The sequence below is a fragment of the Eschrichtius robustus genome, chromosome 11 (assembly GCF_028021215.1).
Source record: "Eschrichtius robustus isolate mEscRob2 chromosome 11, mEscRob2.pri, whole genome shotgun sequence".
Classification (NCBI taxonomy): Eukaryota; Metazoa; Chordata; class Mammalia; order Artiodactyla; family Eschrichtiidae; genus Eschrichtius; species Eschrichtius robustus.
The window spans coordinates 108087418-108106213 of record NC_090834.1 but is presented as its reverse complement, the minus strand read 5'-3'; the positions used below and the strand labels follow the sequence as shown (position 1 = coordinate 108106213).

Here is an 18796-nt window from a genome sequence, read left to right as displayed (position 1 = left end):
CCACCCAGGAATGCACGTGAGAAGACCTTCCATTTCATACCTTTTATTTTATCTGCATCTTCTCTGCCTCTTCCCTCCCCCACCGGCCCATGAGAGGGGATGGAAGCCCCAGTTGGAAGGGAAGGGACTACTCTCTCCTCCCTGGGGGAGGGCTGGTGTCCCCTGGGCCAGGCCCCAGGGACGGGGGAAGCAGGGGCCTCCATGGCAGAGCAAGGGCATCGTCCAAGAGCCTGTGGCCGGGGCCGAGGCCCCTCGGATGCCCGGTAGCCCTGAGCCCCGTGGGTCATCAGGAAGGTAAAGAGCAGAGAAGTCAGGGGGCGATGAGAGGACACAGCCTGGAAGGCGTGTGCGCGGCTGACAGAGGCGGACGTGGACTTCTGGGGCCAGGAGCAGAGATCAGGGAATATGGAATTGAGATGGGGCCCTGGGAGGGAACCCCGGGTTACAGGGGTGACTGGATGTGCAGGGGAGGGTGGACCAGGGAAAACAGGGGGGGGTGGGGGGTGGGACAGGGCTGTGCTCCAAGAACCAGGCTCCTGGTAGAGGGGCCGCGCCACAGGGTCTGATCAGGGACTGGCCCTGAGCAGAGGCCAGAGGGCAGGCAGGGACGGACCTGTCAGGGAAGGAGGACGGGGACTTTGGGAGGGTAGTGGGGCCGAGGCCGTGGTGCTGCCATAGCTGGCTCTTCAGGTTCATGGATGCCAGCCCAGCTGGGTGGCCCCAAACCACTGATTTGTGCTTCTGGGTTGCTCGAGGGCCCCCGACGTGGCTTCAGCCATGCGGGGAAGAGTCCATAGGCAGCCCTCTGCTGCAGGCAACAGCTGTCCCCGGGACTCCTCCCCCAGCCCAGGCTTTCTGGAAACTTCCTTCCCTGCGCAGCCTGAGAGGCCCCCAAGCTAGATCGTCCGCCATTGCAGGGGGTGGGACGTGGTGGTGGTGGTGGAGGGGAGCCATGCTGGGACGGTTCGTAGACCCAACCGCGGTGGTGTCCCTCTGCCCCCCAAATGACCGCGGGTCCCTGCATGTTAGCCTGTCTAAGGGCTCCAACCCCACCCCATCCCTTGTGTGCTGGTCTGTCTTCCCTCCTGTTTTGGATAACAATTACTCAGGCGTGGAAGCCCCGTGGTGGGATGGTGGGGAGAGGGCCAGTCTGGGGGCCGCGGGGGTCTCAGAGCGCACCCTGCCCGTCCCCCTGGCAGCCGCTGTCACCGTGGACGATGAGCACCGGGAAGTAAAGGGCGTCCTCATAGCACGGTGGGCTTTCCAGGGGCTCCGTGTCCTCCCCACGGCGCCCCAGCGGCCCCCCGCTTAGGCTTCGGAAGACCCCCGGTGTGGCGCGGCCCCCGGCTCCCAGCGAGAGGCGGCTGCGGCTAAAAGGTAGGCGGGGCCCGCTGGGCCGGGCGGGGGGCAGCGAGTTGCTGCTGACGGAGCGGCGGCAGCGCTGACAGCCACGGAGGTAGGCGCCCGAGCTGGCGCCCATGACCACGGCCTCTGAGTAGCTGGGCACCAGCTGCCGGTTGGAGCAGATGTGCCACTCGAGCTCGGTGAAGTCCACCGTGGCCACACGGGAGAGCGGGGGCCCGCTGGGCCCGGCCCCGGGGGCGGGCGAGCTGGCGCCGAAGAGCTTCTCCACCTGGTAGTGCACGTGGGCCGTGCCGTAGGCCGCCACGACGCGCAGCGGCCAGGACAGCGTGGCCGCTGACACCAGCCAGAAGACCCAGGCGCGCGCGTACCACGGCGGGCTGCGAGGGTCGGCGAAGACCATGAGGGACTCACGGAAGTCCACGTCCTTCAGGTGCATGCCCTCCCGGGCCTCCAGGTAGTCATCCAGGCCCTCGTTGGCGCTGAAGAAGCGGGCCCGCTGGGTGAGGTACGAGGCCTCGGCCTCGGCGCTGCCGAAGCTGAAGCACTTGGTGAAGCGCAGCCGCGTGGCCGCGTGGTCGGCCAGGCCCACGAGCTCCTTGGAGACGTCGCGGACGCCGTGGGCCGAGTAGTCGAACTCGCCCCGAGCCGAGCGGCTGTCGGCCCTCTCGTGGTAGACCTGCGTGGTGGTGTAGGCGTCGCCGTTGCGGTAGCGGGTGATCTGGCGGGTGCGCCGCACGTAGTGGTAGCTGGTGGCCTTCCACCAGACGCAGGGCGGCGCCTGCTGCAGCCGGCGGATCAGGGCGAGCACGGTGTTGGCGTCGGTGCGCGGCGCCTGGCAGGAGCGCACGTGACAGTGCCAGCACTCAGCCAGGTAGAGGAGGTAGAGGAGGGAGACGAAGGCCAGTGGGATGTACAGGTAGCCGTCCGAGCAGGGGCTGGCTGGGTAGGTGGGCGGCGGGCCCCCAGCCCCCTGGGCCAGGGCCGCCTCGGGCCCCAGGACCAGCCGCGGCACCGTGGCCAGGCGACACCAGGCCACCACGGCGCCGCAGGCGTGGATGAGCAGCGTGAGGAGCAGGCACTTCCAGTGCGACTCGCGGCACAGGGAGCTTCCCAGGGACTGTTTCAGGGGCCGCTGCTGCGGAGTGGGCAGAGAGAGGAGAGGCGTGGGTCAGCCCGCGGCCGTCCGCTGTGCCTGCTGCTCTGCTGAAGCCCCTTGAAGGAGGTGGTGCTGTGCCCCCACTTTACAGAGGAGGAAACTGAGGCTCTGAGGGACGGGGCAACTTGCTCCAGGCCTCACCCTTCTAGCCAACTGACAGTCGAGCTGCAGGACTCAAACCCAGGCCTCTCTGCCCCAAGCCTATCCTCCACTGTGCCCTGTCATCTCTCGGTCAGGGGCATGTAGGACAAAATAGACCCATCTCTGCCAAAAGAGGAGAGGACCCCCCTCTCCCCCACGACTGGCCACTGAGAAAACTGAGCTCTGGTCCTGACTTTGCTCCCGATTTGCTGTGTGATTGGGGCCATACCCCTGCCCTCTCTGGGCACTGATTCCTGGACCTGGTGGTGTGGGAAGCCAGGGTGGCAGGGGTCCTAGGGGTGAAGAGCATGGGCTTAGGAGCCCAGGATTGGGTGCTGGCTCCACCACTCACTGTATGACTTGGGCAGTTCCCTCATCCTCTTTGGACCTCAACTTCCTCCTCTGTAAACTGGGGTTGTTGTGAGGATTCAACGAGATCATAACGTGTGAAGATCTTAGCACAGGGTCTGGCCATGGGAATAAATATTATTACCGTCACCCTGCAACTCCCTCTAGTCCCTTGGTCTCGCTAGGGACAGCAGGAGACTTGGGCGAGGCTTTTAAGTAAATGAGAAAGAGGAAGAGAGGGAGAGGTGTGAGTCTGGGCGGTGGGGTGGGGAGCAGATGCAGTGCCGTCCTCCACTCCCCATCTGTGCTGAGGGGGGGGCGGGACACAGCTGCCGGGCAGCAGGGACCACTCCCTGGCCGGGCTGCCAGCCTGGCTCCCACCTCATCCCCAGGTGCCTAAGGAGAGAGAAGGCGGAAGAGAGAAGGGGTGAAAAGGGGGAGAAGGAAGACGTGGTCTGGAGGAAGAAGCAGGGGGCGGTTAACGGGCCACCTTTTCCCCCACAGTCCCACCAGGCCGTGAGAAACCCAGGAGGAGAGGAACTGTCCCCATCCCAGCCCGGAGCAGCCGCCCACCAGAGGCATACCACTACCCTGACCTGCGGGGCCAGTGGGATGCACGTACCTTCATCCGCGACCCCCACCCCACCCCACCCCAAGTTCACGGAAGAACCCACCCACCGGGAATGTGACCGCTGCCTGTCTATCCAGCACGCAGCAGACCCTCACCAGAGCCCAGGGCGCAACCCCCCTCCCCCACTGTAACTTGGTGCACAGGTGCACACGCACCCCCTCCCCCAACCCACCCACACAGGACACACAGATGCACATAAATGTTACACATTCGCTGAAGTGCAGGGACACGGCAGCCCCTTACCTACCACGGTGCACATCCCCCCACCCCTACTGCGACCTGACACCCACAACCTACAGACTCTACCGGGAGAGACCCACACACCGCAGGATGATACACTCACATGCACTCACACGTGAGCACTTCACCCAAGCCAAGGGACCCACCAGACCCTCACCTGACTATAGGGCATGTATATCCCATTCAAGGTGTGCAGAGCACGCACTGACATTCACACACCCACAAGCACCCTCCGTCCACCGAAACACACACAGAGATCTACTCACCACCTACCACCCCCAACACCCCACACTGGGCCCTACAGCCCTGCAGACCCTCTTCCTGGCTAGGACTGAGGAGGGGCCATTCTGAGGGTCCCAACCAGCAGGATGGGCCCTGGGGCCTCACCTCAGGGAGAGGGAGAAGGGGTACCAGAGGCCACCTCCCTCCCTCTTTCCCCTCTTCCCTCCGCTCCCCGCCCCCCATGTCCCCGCTACCGCTGCTGCATTGCAGGCGACGCCCGGGCACCTCGTGAGTGCCTGGGGGCCTGACCCCGGGGCTCTGGGGGTGAGGGGCAGCGCTGCAGAATGGGGCCGCGCAGGGGCCAGGTGCTGACGTCACAGGAAGGCGAGGCGGGATGAGGGGGCGTCGGGGGCGGGAGTTGCCCCCCATCCCTTCCCAGACAACCCCACCCCTACCCCCACGTGGGCTCCTAGGCCCCAGGACCTCTTGCAGGACGCAAGCTACCCCAGTGACGTCATTGGCCACAGGGTCTCCGGACTTCCCTCCTCAGCCCCCGCCTTGGTGGTCGCCCCTTCCCTTGTCCCCCTCTTCCCGCTCCAGCCCCGGCCCCCACCACACAGAGCCGGTACCTCCTCCCGCAGCGGCTCGCCGTCCGGGATGAGCGCGGGCACCTCCCCGCCGTCGCCGCCACCGCCGCCCTCGGGCATGGTGTCCTGGCTGCTTGGGCGGCCCCCGCCCGGGCCCGGGGCATGATAGGGGGGAGCGCGGAGGGCTGCGACGCGGCCCCGGAGGGCGTCCGCTCGGCTCAGCGGCCGCGGAGGGAGTGCGCGGAGCTAGAGCCTGAGCGCGGCGGAGGCGTTGGCAGCCGCGGTGCCCGGCGCCCCGCCCTCCGCTGACCCCGCCCCCGCGGCACCCTCGGCGCCGCCGGCAGCGCCTGGCACCTCGGGCGCTGCCCCCGCCCCTGAGAAGCCCAGGCTGGGTGAACGGACGCCTGGGTTCCCTTCCTGCCGCGATCGAGCTTGCGACCTTGGACGAGTCCTTGCTCTCTGGGGCCTGAGCCTCCCCTGCTGTAAAATGAATCTCGAAGGGGGTGGGTACCCGCGGGGTCCTATCTCTGAGTAGGCCCAGGCCTGAGCCCACCCAGACCCCACCCCTGAAGCCTCGCTTGCGGTGGTGGAGGGGGCAGTTACAGCCCGGAAAGCTGTGGTGAGCCTCGTTAGCTGGACAGAGGCGCTGGGCTCCACTTAGAGCAGGCAAGCAGGAGGCCAGGACACCCGGGGCCCTAGGCTTTGTGATCTTGAGTCAGCACCCTTCACCCCCAACCTCAGTTTTCCCACCGGAGAAATGGGGATGGAAAGGTGCTGGATTCAATGCACATTCATCATGCTGTACAGGCGAGTGGGATTTGTCCTGCATGAGAGGACCACCTCCCAGGTACTGGTGGCCCCAGTGCTGCTCTCTGACCCTCAGGGGCCTCAGACCTTCACATCTGCCCCTGGGCCAGGGCCTAGCCCCCAAGGTAGACAATCAGTGGGTGGGACATAGGGAGCAGCAATGCTAGGTGGGGTTTGTTTTGTGATTTTTTTTTCCCCTAAAGAGCAACTCAAAGACCATTCTGTTCAACACCCCTACCCATTTAAAGATGAAGTAACCGAAACGGTAGAGAGAAAAAAGGACTGAACCAGAGTTTCATCCATTTAAAAAAAAAAATTATTAGGCGCAGATGTTTATTAGGTGTCTTCTATATACAAGTACTGTGAAGCATTCACAAGCATCGTGAAGACAAGTGTAGAAGTGGAGAATGACACAGGCCCTGTCCTCATGGAATTTACATCCAGGGCAAACTACTGCACCCAGAGGGAGCCTAGAGCCTGGCCTCCGGCCTCCATCCCAAGCCAGGACTCTTCCCTCTGTCTCTCTGAGAGGCACAAGTTGAACTGACTCTTAAGGGATAATTAGGTTTTGGACAAGTGGATATGAGGGGGAAGGGCATCCCAGGTGGAGGGGACTTCTGGGCAAAGGCACTGCAATTGGACCATGTGGATTGAGTTCGGAGAGCAGGAAGGTCAGCTGGTGTAACTGGACACTGGGTAGCTAACTAGAGGCAGGTCGAAGAGGACCTGATCTTGCTCTGTAGAAAGTGGTGGCTGGAGGTCTGTGTGAAGGGAGGCCCCGAAGACTGTCTCCGGGAAAGGTGGGAATGAGAGAAAGGTGGAGAGAAAGGAGCCCCTGAGGTCATGAGTGAGGCTTGGGGGTCTCACTTCGAGATGACTGCAGGGCTGGCAATGACTCAGGAGTTGCAACCATGCTTCAGGAGGCGAATCGGCACATCTCCACCCACAAATCATCTGGACCACGGGAGAGTCGACGGGACAAGCCTGGTGCAGGATCCTATCCCAACTATTACCACCCAATTTATTACCACCCAATTTCTGGGACTTCAGACCCGGACCTCGGTTTTTCAATACATGTAGTGTGTGTGTGTGTGTGTGTGTGTGTGTGTGTGTGTGTGTGTGTATCGAGAGCCCAGGTGTGTGTGTGTGTGTGTGTGTGTATCGAGAGCCCAGGTGTGTGTGTGTGTGTGTGTTTGTGTGTATCGAGAGCCCAGGCCCTCGGAGTCTGCAGGATGGCGGCAGTGGCGGTAGGGAATTTCAGCACCAAACGGCGGACAGCACCCGCGCGGAAAGGAGTGGTGGGAGGCGGGAGGTGGAGTCAACATCCCGGAGCTCGCTGGGCCGCGCAGTCACTGCTCGGCCCGGCCTCCTACCAGCACCCCACCCCACCCCACCCCCGCCCCGGCTGCCCGGGCTCCGCGCCAGTACTGGGGGAAGTATGGAGGACGGGGAAGGAAAGCTAGCATTGAGAAGGAGGGGAAAGAGCCCCGAGGGACAGGGCTTGGTCACAGCCCCACCGTCCCACTCCCTCTTGGAGCACGTCCCGCGAGCGACACTTCATTCCCGGACTCCAGCCGCCGCCAGCCTCCGCCGGGTCTTCTCCTGCTGTAGTCGTGGCAGGTAGAGCGTCAAGTGCTCCACTGCGCAGGCGCGGAAATACTTCTCAATCTCCTCCTACTTTCACCCTTCTATTGGCTGCTCCGCCGCGAACTAACAACCTCGCTATCCAATCCGAGAGAGCCTCAAGTTGCTCCGCCTATTCCCCCGCCCGGAAGTTGGTTACTGCCGAATCCGTTTCGGCGAGGGCACGCCAGTAACCAATTGGGAGAGGGGATGGGCAAGCCGGCGCCGCCGAGGAGCCAATGGCAGGCGGCAGAGGATGACGCTGCGGACATGCTGTTGTCGTCGGACAGGACGGGGACGTGTCTGGCTGCTCGGTAACCTCGGTCGGTGCCCAGGAAGCGAAGCAGCTGCCTCACTAGTATTCGTACCACGAGGCGACGCAGCGGGCCCTCGGAAAGAGCGAGCGTCTGGGCCATGGCTTATCACTCGGGCTACGGAGCCCACGGTGCGTGGGGCGCGGGGTGGGCGGGGGCGCGGGCCGACCGGCCCGAGGAGTGTCGGCTGCGCGGCCCGCTCACCCTGAGGGAGAGGGGCGGCCGTGACCGCTGCCCAGGGCGGCGGATGTCATTCGGATTCCTGCCCCGTGAGACTCTGCAACGCGTCCCGGACTTCGCCCTCTCGGCCCAAACCTGAGATCAGATCGGGCGGTGACAGCACTGCTGGGATCCCCGTGCCCGACTCGGGCATGAATGGGGTTTGCCTCCCAAACTTCCTTTCCCTGTCATGACCCTGGTAGAGTTTCTCACCACTTCCCAGGGCCTCCGCGTACCCAGCCGTCGCCTTTCCCACCCTTGTTCATGCGGGGATGCCCTGCCAATTGTCTTCACCTAGCAAATTCAGTCTCCAAGGCTCAGTTCAGAGATCAGTACCCTTGAGGAGGCCCCCAGGAACCCTCAGACGGGTACCCACTTCCAGGGGCTGCCTCAGCTCTTTCTTTGCCCACATTTAGCACCTCTCCAAAAGGATCCCTCGTCAAAGTTCTGTCTGGGTCAGCTACTCCTCATCCAGCTGGTTTCCCTCACTGATTGCTTGGTGCTCCCAGGACCCATACAGGGCTGCCCAGCCTGGGGAAGGGGCAGTGGTTTGGGCTCATGCTTGGTATTTCTGTCACCTACTCTGGCACCTACAAACCCACAGGCTCCAAGCACAGGGCCCGGGCAGCTCCAGATCCCCCTCCCCTCTTCGATGACACAAGCGGTGGTTACTCCAGCCAGCCGGGGGGATACCCAGCCCCAGGAGCCGACGTGGCCTTCAATGTCAACCACTTGATTGGGGACCCAATGGCCAACATGGCTATGACCTATGGCAGCTCCATCGCATTCCATGGGAAGGACATGGTGCACAAGGAGGTGTGGCCCACCCCCAGGGCAAGGGTGGCAGGATTTCTGGCCAGGGCTGGGGCATCACGGGATCCCACCTAATCCTCACAGCAGCCCTCAGGGAAGGAGCACATAGAGGAGCACCCCGAGGTTTGAGGGTGCAGCTTGCCCACAGCCTCCTCTCTCCCCTCCCAGCTGCACCGTTTTGTGTCTGTGAACAAACTCAAGTATTTTTTCGCTGTGGACACAGCCTATGTGGCCAAGAAGCTAGGGCTACTGGTCTTCCCCTACACACACCAGGTGAGCTGCCTACCAGGTGAGCTGGTGGACCCCCTTGCCTCCCTCATCCTGCCCCAGAGTCTGGCCCCCAGGTCTCAACCCCCTTCTTTCCTCTCTTGTCTTTTCCTCCTAACCTGGCTGCTGCTGCCACCACCAGAACTGGGAAGTGCAGTACAGTCGTGATGTGCCTTTGCCCCCGCGGCAAGACCTCAACGCCCCCGACCTCTATATCCCCAGTGAGTCTTTGACCTGGGCTAGGGGTTATGGGGGGACTTGTGCCTTGAGGCGCCAACGAGAAGAGAGATGCTCATGTGTTGGTTCAGCATCTGCTCTTGGTGCTTTTGTGTCTGGCTTTTTGTGGTGTCCCTAGACGCCAGGTAGACCAGGTAGACAGAGTGGGGTGACCAGTAAGCAGCTTCCTGGGTGTACTCTCAGGGTACTCCCTTTTGAGACCTTCCTGCCACTTGACTTAGACCATGTCCCTCCCCAGCCTGGAGCCTTGGGTTTAGACCTGGCCCTGCAACTTCCAGCTATGGGACCTCAGGTGGCTACTTTCATGCTCCTGAAAAACTGGAATAACAACAGTTCCTACCACAGAGGACTGTTGTGGAAATTCAGTGAAGGGCTGTGTGTGCTCAGCCAGCACGTGGCACACAGGAAGCACGCAGTAACATTAGCTGTTATCACTGTTATTACTTGTCCTCCAAGGCCTGCTCCAGTATCCCCTTCCTTGAGGAGGTGGTCACTCCCTTCTGGGTTCCCACAACTGCCTGTCTACATGGCATGGGTCAGGCCGCCCACACTGTGCAGTGGCTGGCAGACTCTGCATCTGACTTCTCTCTGTCCTGGGGCCTGCACAAGGCGAGGCCCCTGGTGGACACGCTGGAGGAGGGGTGAGTATGCCCGGGCCAGCCCTCAGAGGGGCTACCAGGAGGGCAGCCAAACAGCCCAGTTGCCCTGGGAGAGACACAGGTTCTTCTTCCCTCCTTCATTTTGTTGCCCTCTCATAGTCACTGTGTAAGGCAGGAACTGCCATCCCTGTTTTACACGTTGAAGCCAAGGCTCAGAGAGATTTGAGTATCTTTGAGGATACACAGCTTATAGGTGGTAGAGTTGGTTTGCTGTCTCCAGACACTGTGCCCTCTTGTGGGCACGTCAGTTCTGGTGCTTGAAGGGGGCAGAGGACAGGACTGAGGAGTTGAAATTGCTGTGAAAACCCAGCTGCCATCTGAGCTTTTGTGAGAATAGCAGAGGTAACTCTGGCCTGTGATGTAGTTTCTGAGACACAGCAGGAAACTTTGGTGAGTTTCCTAGTACAGGGACGGGGAAGGAGGTGGCTTGGTGGTCCTGAGAGAAGGGTCAGGTAGCATTTACACAGTGGGAGAGGGCTGAGCAGCAAAAGGCGTCCCAGGCAGGGCACTGGGGAGCTGAGTGTGGAGGTCGAGCATGTTGGGATATGCAGGGAAGGAAGTACGGGGGTGTCAGTGGCTCTGAATACCTAGTGGGGTCGCTCTGGTTGAGGAAACCAGGCTGATGACATCTCTCTGGCTCTTGGCAGCTATGGCCTTCATCACCTACGTGCTGCTGGCTGGGATGGCACTGGGCATTCAGAAAAGGTCAGTGCCAACCCCTTCCCCATTCCCACCACTTCTCCACTCCTGACTCCTCTCCTCACCTCCCTAGGGGATTTGTGCCAGCTCCCAAGTCCACCCGTGCCCCCAGTCTTGCACCTGCCACGGGATGGCTGGTTTGGGGCTCCCCTCACCCGACCCCCACACGGCCACAGGTTCTCCCCAGAGGTGCTGGGCCTGTGTGCAAGCACGGCGCTGGTGTGGGTTGTGATGGAGGTGCTAGCTCTGCTCCTGGGCGTCTACCTGGCCACCGTGCGCAGCGACCTGAGCACCTTCCACCTGCTGGCCTACAGCGGCTACAAATATGTGGGGTGAGCACCTGTGGGCCGAGCGGGAGGCTCGCCTGGGTCGGGGGTGCCTACCGCTCTGGGTTTCCGGCCTGCATAGCTATAGCCTCGAACTGTGACCCTGGACCCCCTCTAGCTCTTCTCTGCTAGAAGGAGCACCTGTTTTCAGCAGCCTCCTCAGGAACTGCGTAGTGTTGCTCAGGAGGTCAGGAATGTGTTGAGAGTCACCCTGGGAGCACAGGGGAGAGGGGTGAGCTGGGGTAGTGAAGGGGGTCTCAGATCCGGGTCCTAGGGCTGAGTCCTGGCCCTCCCAATTCATTCTGCGTCTAGGTCCCTGGGGGGGACAGGTTGGGGGTAAAGGGCCCCGGTGATGGTAGGCGGGGTCTAGGCTGGGCTCTGGGGCAGTCTCAGGCCTGGACCCTTGGGAGGTCTCCAGCCTTCTCTTCCTCCCTCCCCCACCCCTGCCCGCTGCAGGATGATCCTCAGTGTTCTCACGGGCCTGCTGTTCGGCAGCGATGGCTACTACGTGGCGCTGGCCTGGACTTCATCCGCGCTCATGTACTTCATCGTGAGTCTGGGGCTGGCTCCTCTTCTCCTGGGGTCGGAGCTGGGGACAAGCTTCCCCTTCCCGGCCCAGCTTCAGCTCTCTCCTTTATTCCAGGTGCGCTCTTTGCGAACAGCAGCCCTGGGCCCCGACAGCATGGGGGTCCCGGCCCCCCGGCAACATCTCCAGCTCTACCTGACTCTGGGAGCTGCAGCCTTTCAGCCCCTCATGATATACTGGCTGACCTTCCACCTGGTCCGGTGACCCCCGGTCCCCACTGACACTGATTTTTCCATACATTGAAGATTTGGTTTCCTTGATTTCGTTTGAGCCTTGTTTCTGGGGCTTATGGGGGGATTTGCCAACACTTCGGGGCCTTTGCATTGCCCAGGGGACCAGGCTTGGGCTTTCTCGAAGGAGGGGGATCCAGGGAGGGCTCCCTGGAGTTGGTGGCCTTGATACTGCCTCAGAAGGCAGATGGAAGTGTTTCAGCAGAAATAGTTGTTTATCTGTGGCTGAGAAAGTGGGAATGGAAGTGGGCAGCTGCTAAGGAGACCTCAAAGGCCTCTGATCCATCTGAGGAGGTCCCTAGCGGGGTCTGTAGGCTAGTGGCGTGAGGCCAGCTGTGCTAAGGATTTAGCTCAGGACTGCCCCCTATACAGTCCCTTTCCCCCCATCTCCTCTTTAAGCCTTTTAGGAGCAGAACTGGGGCCCACGTGTTTGCAGTAGTTTATTCATATTTTGTCACAAATGGCCGGGGAGGGGGTGCCGGACTCCTCCAGGCAACATAGAAAATAGGTCCAAGAGACAGGGTGGCTGGGGTTGGGGCAAGGGGGGACAGGGAGGGGTCTGGAGAGAAAGCCTGGGGGAGGGGGGAGGGCAGACTAGGGGTGGGGCTGCCCCCCTGCTGAGCCTGCTCATTCCCGGTGTGGGTACTGCCCCACCTGCAGGGGGAGCCCCAGGGTGGGGGGGTGGAGGGGGCGGCCCAGAACTTCCAGGGTCAAGCCCTGCCCCGTGGCAGGGCCTAAATGCCCTCTGAAGTGGACAAGGCTGGAGGTCCCGCCCCTTCCAGGACTGACTGCCATGCCCACAGGCTGGCAGAGGAGCTCCTGCCCCTCTTTAGAGCTCTGCCCAGCCCTAGTCCAAGGGGAGGGGGCTCTGAAGGCGGGAAGTCCCCGCAGCAGCAGTTTGGGTGGGGGGGAGAGGAGGCTGGGGGCACCAGTGCCCCCTCCCTCCCCGGGGCTGAGGCCTCTGCGGCCCAGGGGCAGGGCTGGGGGTGCACAGGCGTCCGGTCCGTTCTGGGCTTGCTCCCTGGCCGGCTTCCCCCTTAAAAACTCACCAACGTATAAACCATACTGTGGGAAGACAAGGCAGTGAGCCAAGTCGCGAGCATGCCCGCTACTGGCCACCCACCCTGTCGCGCCCTAGGTTGCCCTCAGTCATCAAGGGCAAAGGGCAGGAACTTGGGGCCCAGCCATTCCTGGGGTTGGAGGGATGGTGCCTGGAACATCCCTTCCCTGACTTCTGACCGCCATGGGCAGGACCTCACCTGTACAGGTAATAGAAGAAGGAGAGCAGGTAGAAGGCGAGTTTGCACCAGGACTCCTTCTGGCAGTAGTTGAGGATGTCAGCATTCATGATGGAGACTGCGTCATACATGACCTCAGAGCCATCCGCAGGACGGTGGAAGTACCTGGGGGGAGGGAGGGGCCTGAGTGCCCACCCTCAAGGCTCCCACCCACATCCTGCCCCGCTCTCCCATCTCACCCTCCCGAAGGCAGCTGCTACCCTCACCTCCAGAGGTGGTAGAAGAGGAGGGGGATGTTGAGGCCCAGGGTCACCCACTCTGCTGCACACAGAAACATCAGACAGAAGAGGCCGTGGATGGAGTATTCTGGGACCACCAGCTGGGGAGTGAGGGTGAGAGGTCAGTGGCCAGGTGCTAGGACAGATCCAAGCTTCAAGGGCACTTGGGAGGTGCCCACCCACCATCACCTCTGGGGACTGAAAGGGCTTCTAGCCTCCCACTCCCTCCCACGTGGCAGAGCAGATCAAACAGGCCGCAGAGGGGGAAGGCCCGGCTCTGGGTTACAGTGGCGCTGAGCTCGGCTAGGAGCCTCCTGCCCCTAGCCCTGACACTGACCTTCCTCAGGAGGCAGCAGATGCGTTCGATGTTTTTTAAACGCTCGCGCTGTAGGGAGAGGAAAAGACCGCAATGGTGGAGGTGAAGGAGCGGGCACTGGGGGCGCCCCGCCACCCTCCCACGCCCCCCACTCCCTGCACGTGGCCGCCAGGGGGCGCCAGAGCAGGCTCTGCGGCGTTTCCGGCGGCGCGGCAGGAAAGCAGCCGCGCCGTCCCCATAGCGACCGTCACCATGGAAGGATCTTCACCCGCGTCTCCACGGCAACGGCCCAGAGCCTGGCAACGGCCCAGAGCCTGGCAACGGCTGCCCCGCCAGGAGGAACCCGAGCCCTGAGCCCGAGCCAGGTGTCTGCTGGGGGCGGGGACAAAGCAGAGGAAGGGGCACGGCCACCATCCCCTCTACCTCCGTCTTCCTGTCCCCCCGCCGTCCTCCACCTGCGACATACGGCAAGACTGACGGACGGACACACCTCGGCACAGCACATGTATCACTTACTGCCCGCGCTGGGTTCCCCTGGTCGATGGGGTTCTTGAAGTCGGTCCGCAGCTCGTCAAAGGCTATGATCTGGGGGAGGGGCGTGTGCCCGTCAGGGTTGGGGCAGCAGCTTATGGCCCCCCACGCATTCTTCTGTGGCATAAGATTCACACATGGGGATCGGACCAGATGGGACGTGCTGCAAAGGTGGAGAAACTGAGGCCCAGAGAGGGGTGGGGCCTGGCCCAAGGTCACACAACAATTTGGAATGGAACTCTAGTGCGCTGATGCCCGGTTCAGGACATGTCCACTACACCTCCATCCAAAACATCCCAAGAGATAGTGTCTTCTCCGCTGGGCCCTGTGCTGAACACTTGGGTCCCAGAAGCCTGGGACACCGCCCCTGCCCGGGAGGAACCCCAGACTTGGGAGAAAAACTGTGAACTACATCCAGGGTGATCAGGGCTGTGGAGTGCAGGAAGAACCTGGGGTGGGTGCCTGATCCAGCATGGGGTGGGGATGGGGAGTTCAGGCTGGACTCTTGAGTAGGCGTTTGTCTGGTGAACAAATGCGGGAAAGGCAGTCTGAACAGCAGGAACAGCAGGTACAAAGGCAGAGGGTTGAAAGAATAAGGAACATTCAGGAAGCTGCAGGTTCTATATGGCTAAAGTGAAAGCGTGAGGCGAGCGGGAAGAAAGACGGGAATGGTGAAAGATGGGCTGGAGAGGTCAGCAGCGCCAGACGTGGGTGCCTTGTGAGGCCAGACCAGATGTTTGGACTTCAACACAGAAGTAAAGGGGAGCCATCGAGGGGTATAAAGCAGCAAAGCGGGGTGGTTGGGTTGATGTTTTAGGGTTGACCGATCAGGAAGTACAAACTGGTTAACGGTCCCAGCCAAGACATACATGATGCTTCCTCCATGCCAACAGGCTTTATGTTTATTAACTCATTTGATGCTTGCAACAACCTGATGACGTAGGTGCTGGTATTATCACTTCCGTTTTGCAGATGAGGAAACTGAGATAGATTAAATGACTTGTCCAAGGCCGCATAGCTAGTTAGTGGCAAGCCAGGTTTCTAAACCCGTTAGATTCCAGAGTTAAAATTTGAACCACTTTACTACACTCAGGCTAGACCAGTCAGGGGACTATTGGAGTGTTGCGGCTGGGGCTTGGGGTGGGGGGGGGGAGGTATGGTGGTCTGAGTGAAGAGAGGGACAGTGGGGATGGAGAGGTGGGGATGGATTCCAGAGCTATTTAGAAGCCAGACTCCAGAGGGCTTGAATGGCAGTGAAGTGGAGGCAAAGGGGCCCAAGGTGACTCTGGGTGTTGGGGCGTCTGGCGGATGGCACTGTCCTCACTGGGATGGAGAACTCTTGGGGGGAGCAGGTGTTTGAGAGGATGATGGGACAGACCTGGGGGGAGCTGGCATGGGCGGAAGGCTGGCAGAGGAGACTTCAGGAGTCCCCTCCCCTGAGCACCAGCCCAAGGATGAGGCAGCGGGCCCACCACCCCCAAGCATCCCGGACCCCTTAAGACTCGAAGGGAGAGAACACGGGCTTCCTGGAGGGAGCTGGGGCCATCTGGAGCAGCCCCACCAACTCCCCATTGACTCTGGGCAGCCGCCTGCCTGTCAGGCACAGCAACAGGGTCCAGCAGGGAGCGGAAGGGTGCCGTCTGTCTGCCCCAGAGCTGGCACCACCAGCAGGCGGCGAGTGTTGCACCTCCCACCCCCCAGGCTGCCTGGCGCTGACTCAGCCCCCTGGAACAAACAATCCCCCACGGTGACAGCAGACACGCGTCACTCCCCACCAGGGTTGCCTAGCGACCAGTGGGGCCTAGGCTCAGGGTCTGTGGTGGGATCTGGGGTCCTGCCCTGGAAGGTTCTAGTTCTTACCAATTTGGATTGAGGACCACACCTCCTCTCCCCACCCGCGCACCCCTTGGCAAGCCTTGCTCTGGGCTTATATACACTCTGCTGTATATACAACAAGCCCACTTTACCGATGAGGAAACAGACTCAGGACAAGAGACTTGCTATGATCGCCCAGCTGAACAGCTGAGCGAACACAGTGCCTGACACGTAGTCGGTGCTCAATGAGTATTTTTTGAGAGCACTTGGGCCCTCTCTCCCAGCCTGGGAGCCCCAGAAGGGCGAAGCCTGAGTCTTACTCATCCTTGTCTCTCCCAAAGCCGCCCAGAGCCTGGTTCTCAGGAGCATCGACACAGGTGTGTTGGACGGAGGTCTGCTCTGAGGATCCCCTGAGGACAGGGACCCCCATAGAGGCTGTTGGAGGCCTCTGGGTGGGGAAGGGCCCAAAAAGGGGCTTCTTGAATTCCAGGAGCTTTCCTCCCAGGAGCTGGTTACCTCTGTGTGCCCAGCCCGTGACTCTCAATTCCTTCCAGTCCTCAGGACTCCAGCCCTCCTGCCACCACCCCACAGGATTGTCCAAGGCCCTGGGATGAGATAGGAGGCTCAGAGAGACCAAGATGGACCTAGGGGAGATGGAGGAAGGGAAAGAGAAACAGAGAAGGGGGCAGAGAAAAGAAAAAGCAACTGAGAGACCCAAAGAGAGAGAGAGAGGGCTGCAGATGGGGTGTGTGTGTCTGAAGGTGTCTATGGGGGCTCACTCCTCACACAGAAGGGGCGCAGTCAGAGTCCATGGAATCCTGATGTGAAAGAGACAGACAGCAAGGGGACAGCAGGGGATGATGAAGGGAGACTGATCAAGGGCCAGGGAAGACCACGGAGCAGGCAGGCAGCAGGTCCCAGGAAAAGAAAGGAGTGATGAAGTGGGAAGACCAAGAAAGAAGCAGGTGAGGCAATGGGGAGGAAGAGGAAGGAAGCGGGTATGGAGAGACTGGCGGGGGATAACACGATTATCAGGGAGGTGTGTGCTGGACGTACAAGCAGAGGGTGCTGAGCTGAGCGGGCCAGGGCCAAGATGCACAGGCCGTGTGGAGGGGATAGGGTGGTGGCTGAAACCTCAGGGGACATAGGAGAAGAGAGGGCAGTAAAAGGGGTGGGGGGCAAGGGTCCCAAAAAATAAGCTGGAGGCTGATTGATAGTTCTGTAGTGAGTAGAAGGGAGACAGGCAGGGGACCACTGAGAAGGCCCCAGAGAGTTGGGGAGAGGGACCCTCTCTAAAGGGAGGCAATCAGGATAAGGGATGAGAAATGGACGTTTTGAAGAACCAGGTGTGAGGCAAGGCTGGAGAGAGAGACAGACCAAAGGAAACAGGAGACAAAGAGGAAAGTGGGGGCAGGAAGAGGAGGAAAGCTGGAAAGTGGGGAGGAAACCTAGTTGGGGGGGAAGCCCGAACAGGAGGGGGTAGGGAAACCCAAGGTGAGCTGGTGGTCGGGGTTAGGTCTCGGGGGCTGCTTAGAGCCAATCACTGCTGGGTCAGGGAGTGGGGGTGGGGGGGCGGGAATAGAAAGGGTTAATGGGCTCTGCGATCTGTGGGTCCTGTAAACAGATGCAGTTGCCATAGCAACTGGCTCCATCACTCTGGCTGGAAAAACCCACAAAGGGGGTGGGGAGAGTAGACAGACAAACTGCCCGACGGACAAACGGGGGCGACTAGATGGCGGGGGTTGGGGGGCGGGGGAATAGGAGGGAAAGGAACAAGAATCCCAGAATTCCGCCCCACACCCCAAGGCTGCCATGGGGCAGGGGAGGGGGGGTCAGAGACCGACTGACATACCCACAGACAGTCGGGGTCGGCGGAGAAAGGGGGGGCCCCCCCGGGAAGGAAGCCGATGATGGGGGGTGTTTATGGGGCGAACAGAAGTCGACTGATGAGGGATAGCGGAGAGGAGGCTCCAAGTTTCTCCGGGCCCTGAGACCATCCGTCCGTCTCCCTCCTGCTCCCAGCGCCCCCTGGCCCCACTCCGACCCCAGCCCCAGCCCCAGCCCCAGCCCCAGCCCCAGCCCCAGCCCCAGCCCCAGCCCCAGCCCGGCCTTACGTGCCAGATGACAAAGAAGATGAGAGAGGCGCACAGCACCAGGGTGAGCATGTAGCAGAACGCGGCGAAGGTGAACGCCATGGCCCCCGCGCCGGGCGGCGGCCCGGGGGGCGCCAGCGCGGGGCCCGGGCGCAAGGGGACGCCCCCCCCGGCCCGCGCTTAGGGCCGGCCGGGCATGGCCCGCAGGGCTCGGGCGCGGGCTCGGGGGACGCGGGCGGCGCGGCCGGGGTCGGGGCCGCGGGGCCGTGGGGCGCGGGCCGGTGGGCTCGGGGGGCGCGTCCGCTGCCGGCCGCCCGGGCCCCAATCGCTCATCCTGCGATCCCTCGCCCGCGGCTCCCTCGCTCTCCAGCCCGCGAAGCCGGCGGGGCGGAGCCGGGGGCGGGGCCGCCGTGCGAGCAGCCTCGGGCGGGCGGGGCTGGGTCTCTGTGCGCCCCTCCGCCAGCGCGGCCCGGGCGCCACCCCCGCCCCAACCTCAGGGACACGTAAGCATGGACGCACATCCCTGGCATAACCCCCCCCCCCCCCCACGTCACACAACGAGCCCACCACTGCCACCCTCGGTCCACTCGGACGGGTGCCTGCACCTCTGCCCTCATTCGCCGGCCACGGAGGTCGGACCGAGGTCTTAAGTGCAAAGCACTTGTCACTGTCCGAGGGGTCAGAGACACCTGGCTTGAACCCAGAACAAGCCGGGAGAGGGGGCTGAGCCACGGGGCTGAAGGGGCTGCGGGCCAGACACGGCGGGGCACAAGGTCTGCGGCCCAACTCCCCATCCCGGACCCGCCTGTGTGGGTGTTGGCGGCGGCGGCAGCTCACCAGGTGCTCACTGACGGCCGCCAGCCGCCCTCCCGGCCGGCCGGCCGGAACCGTGCTGGGCCCGTGGGGACAGACCATAGAAGCACAAGCAGGCAGCTCTCCTAGCTTCGGGAAATGGGTCAAGGCCTTTCAACAGCAACCCTAGGACACACAGCCCAAGCCAGGACCCCTGTGCAGCCCACCAAGTCCAGGGCTCCAGTTCCTTCCCCGCCACCCAA

At 62.0% G+C, this 18796-nt stretch overlaps 3 protein-coding genes across 4 annotated transcripts; 1 reads left to right on the top strand and 2 right to left on the bottom strand.

Annotated features, from left to right (window-relative positions):
• Window positions 1-1168: 1168 nt before the first annotated feature.
• Window positions 1169-4810, bottom strand: TMEM151A (transmembrane protein 151A). The gene is made up of 2 exons (XM_068556559.1): window positions 4733-4810; window positions 1169-2500 (listed from the first exon to the last, which is right to left on the bottom strand). The coding sequence occupies exons 1-2, from the start codon at window positions 4808-4810 to the stop codon at window positions 1169-1171; spliced, it is 1410 nt and encodes a 469-aa protein (XP_068412660.1).
• A 2138-nt stretch (window positions 4811-6948) lies between these two features.
• On the top strand, window positions 6949-11500 carry YIF1A (Yip1 interacting factor homolog A, membrane trafficking protein). 2 transcript variants are annotated; one of them, XM_068556272.1, is made up of 8 exons: window positions 6949-7565; window positions 8258-8469; window positions 8635-8739; window positions 8876-8954; window positions 10277-10334; window positions 10505-10660; window positions 11111-11204; window positions 11274-11500. In XM_068556272.1, exons 1-8 carry the CDS (start codon window positions 7535-7537, stop codon window positions 11442-11444), a joined length of 906 nt encoding a protein of 301 aa, XP_068412373.1. In that variant the 5' UTR covers window positions 6949-7534; the 3' UTR covers window positions 11445-11500. The 2 variants fall into 2 exon arrangements, with proteins under 2 accessions (XP_068412373.1, XP_068412374.1); XM_068556273.1 differs by having other exon boundaries at window positions 6954-7565; window positions 11298-11500.
• Window positions 11501-11933: 433 nt separating this feature from the next.
• On the bottom strand, window positions 11934-17885 carry CNIH2 (cornichon family AMPA receptor auxiliary protein 2). The gene is made up of 6 exons (XM_068555669.1): window positions 17763-17885; window positions 13819-13887; window positions 13324-13371; window positions 12975-13087; window positions 12730-12873; window positions 11934-12535 (listed from the first exon to the last, which is right to left on the bottom strand). Exons 1-6 carry the CDS (start codon window positions 17841-17843, stop codon window positions 12508-12510), a joined length of 483 nt encoding a protein of 160 aa, XP_068411770.1. The 5' UTR covers window positions 17844-17885; the 3' UTR covers window positions 11934-12507.
• Between the last annotated feature and the right edge of the window lie 911 nt (window positions 17886-18796).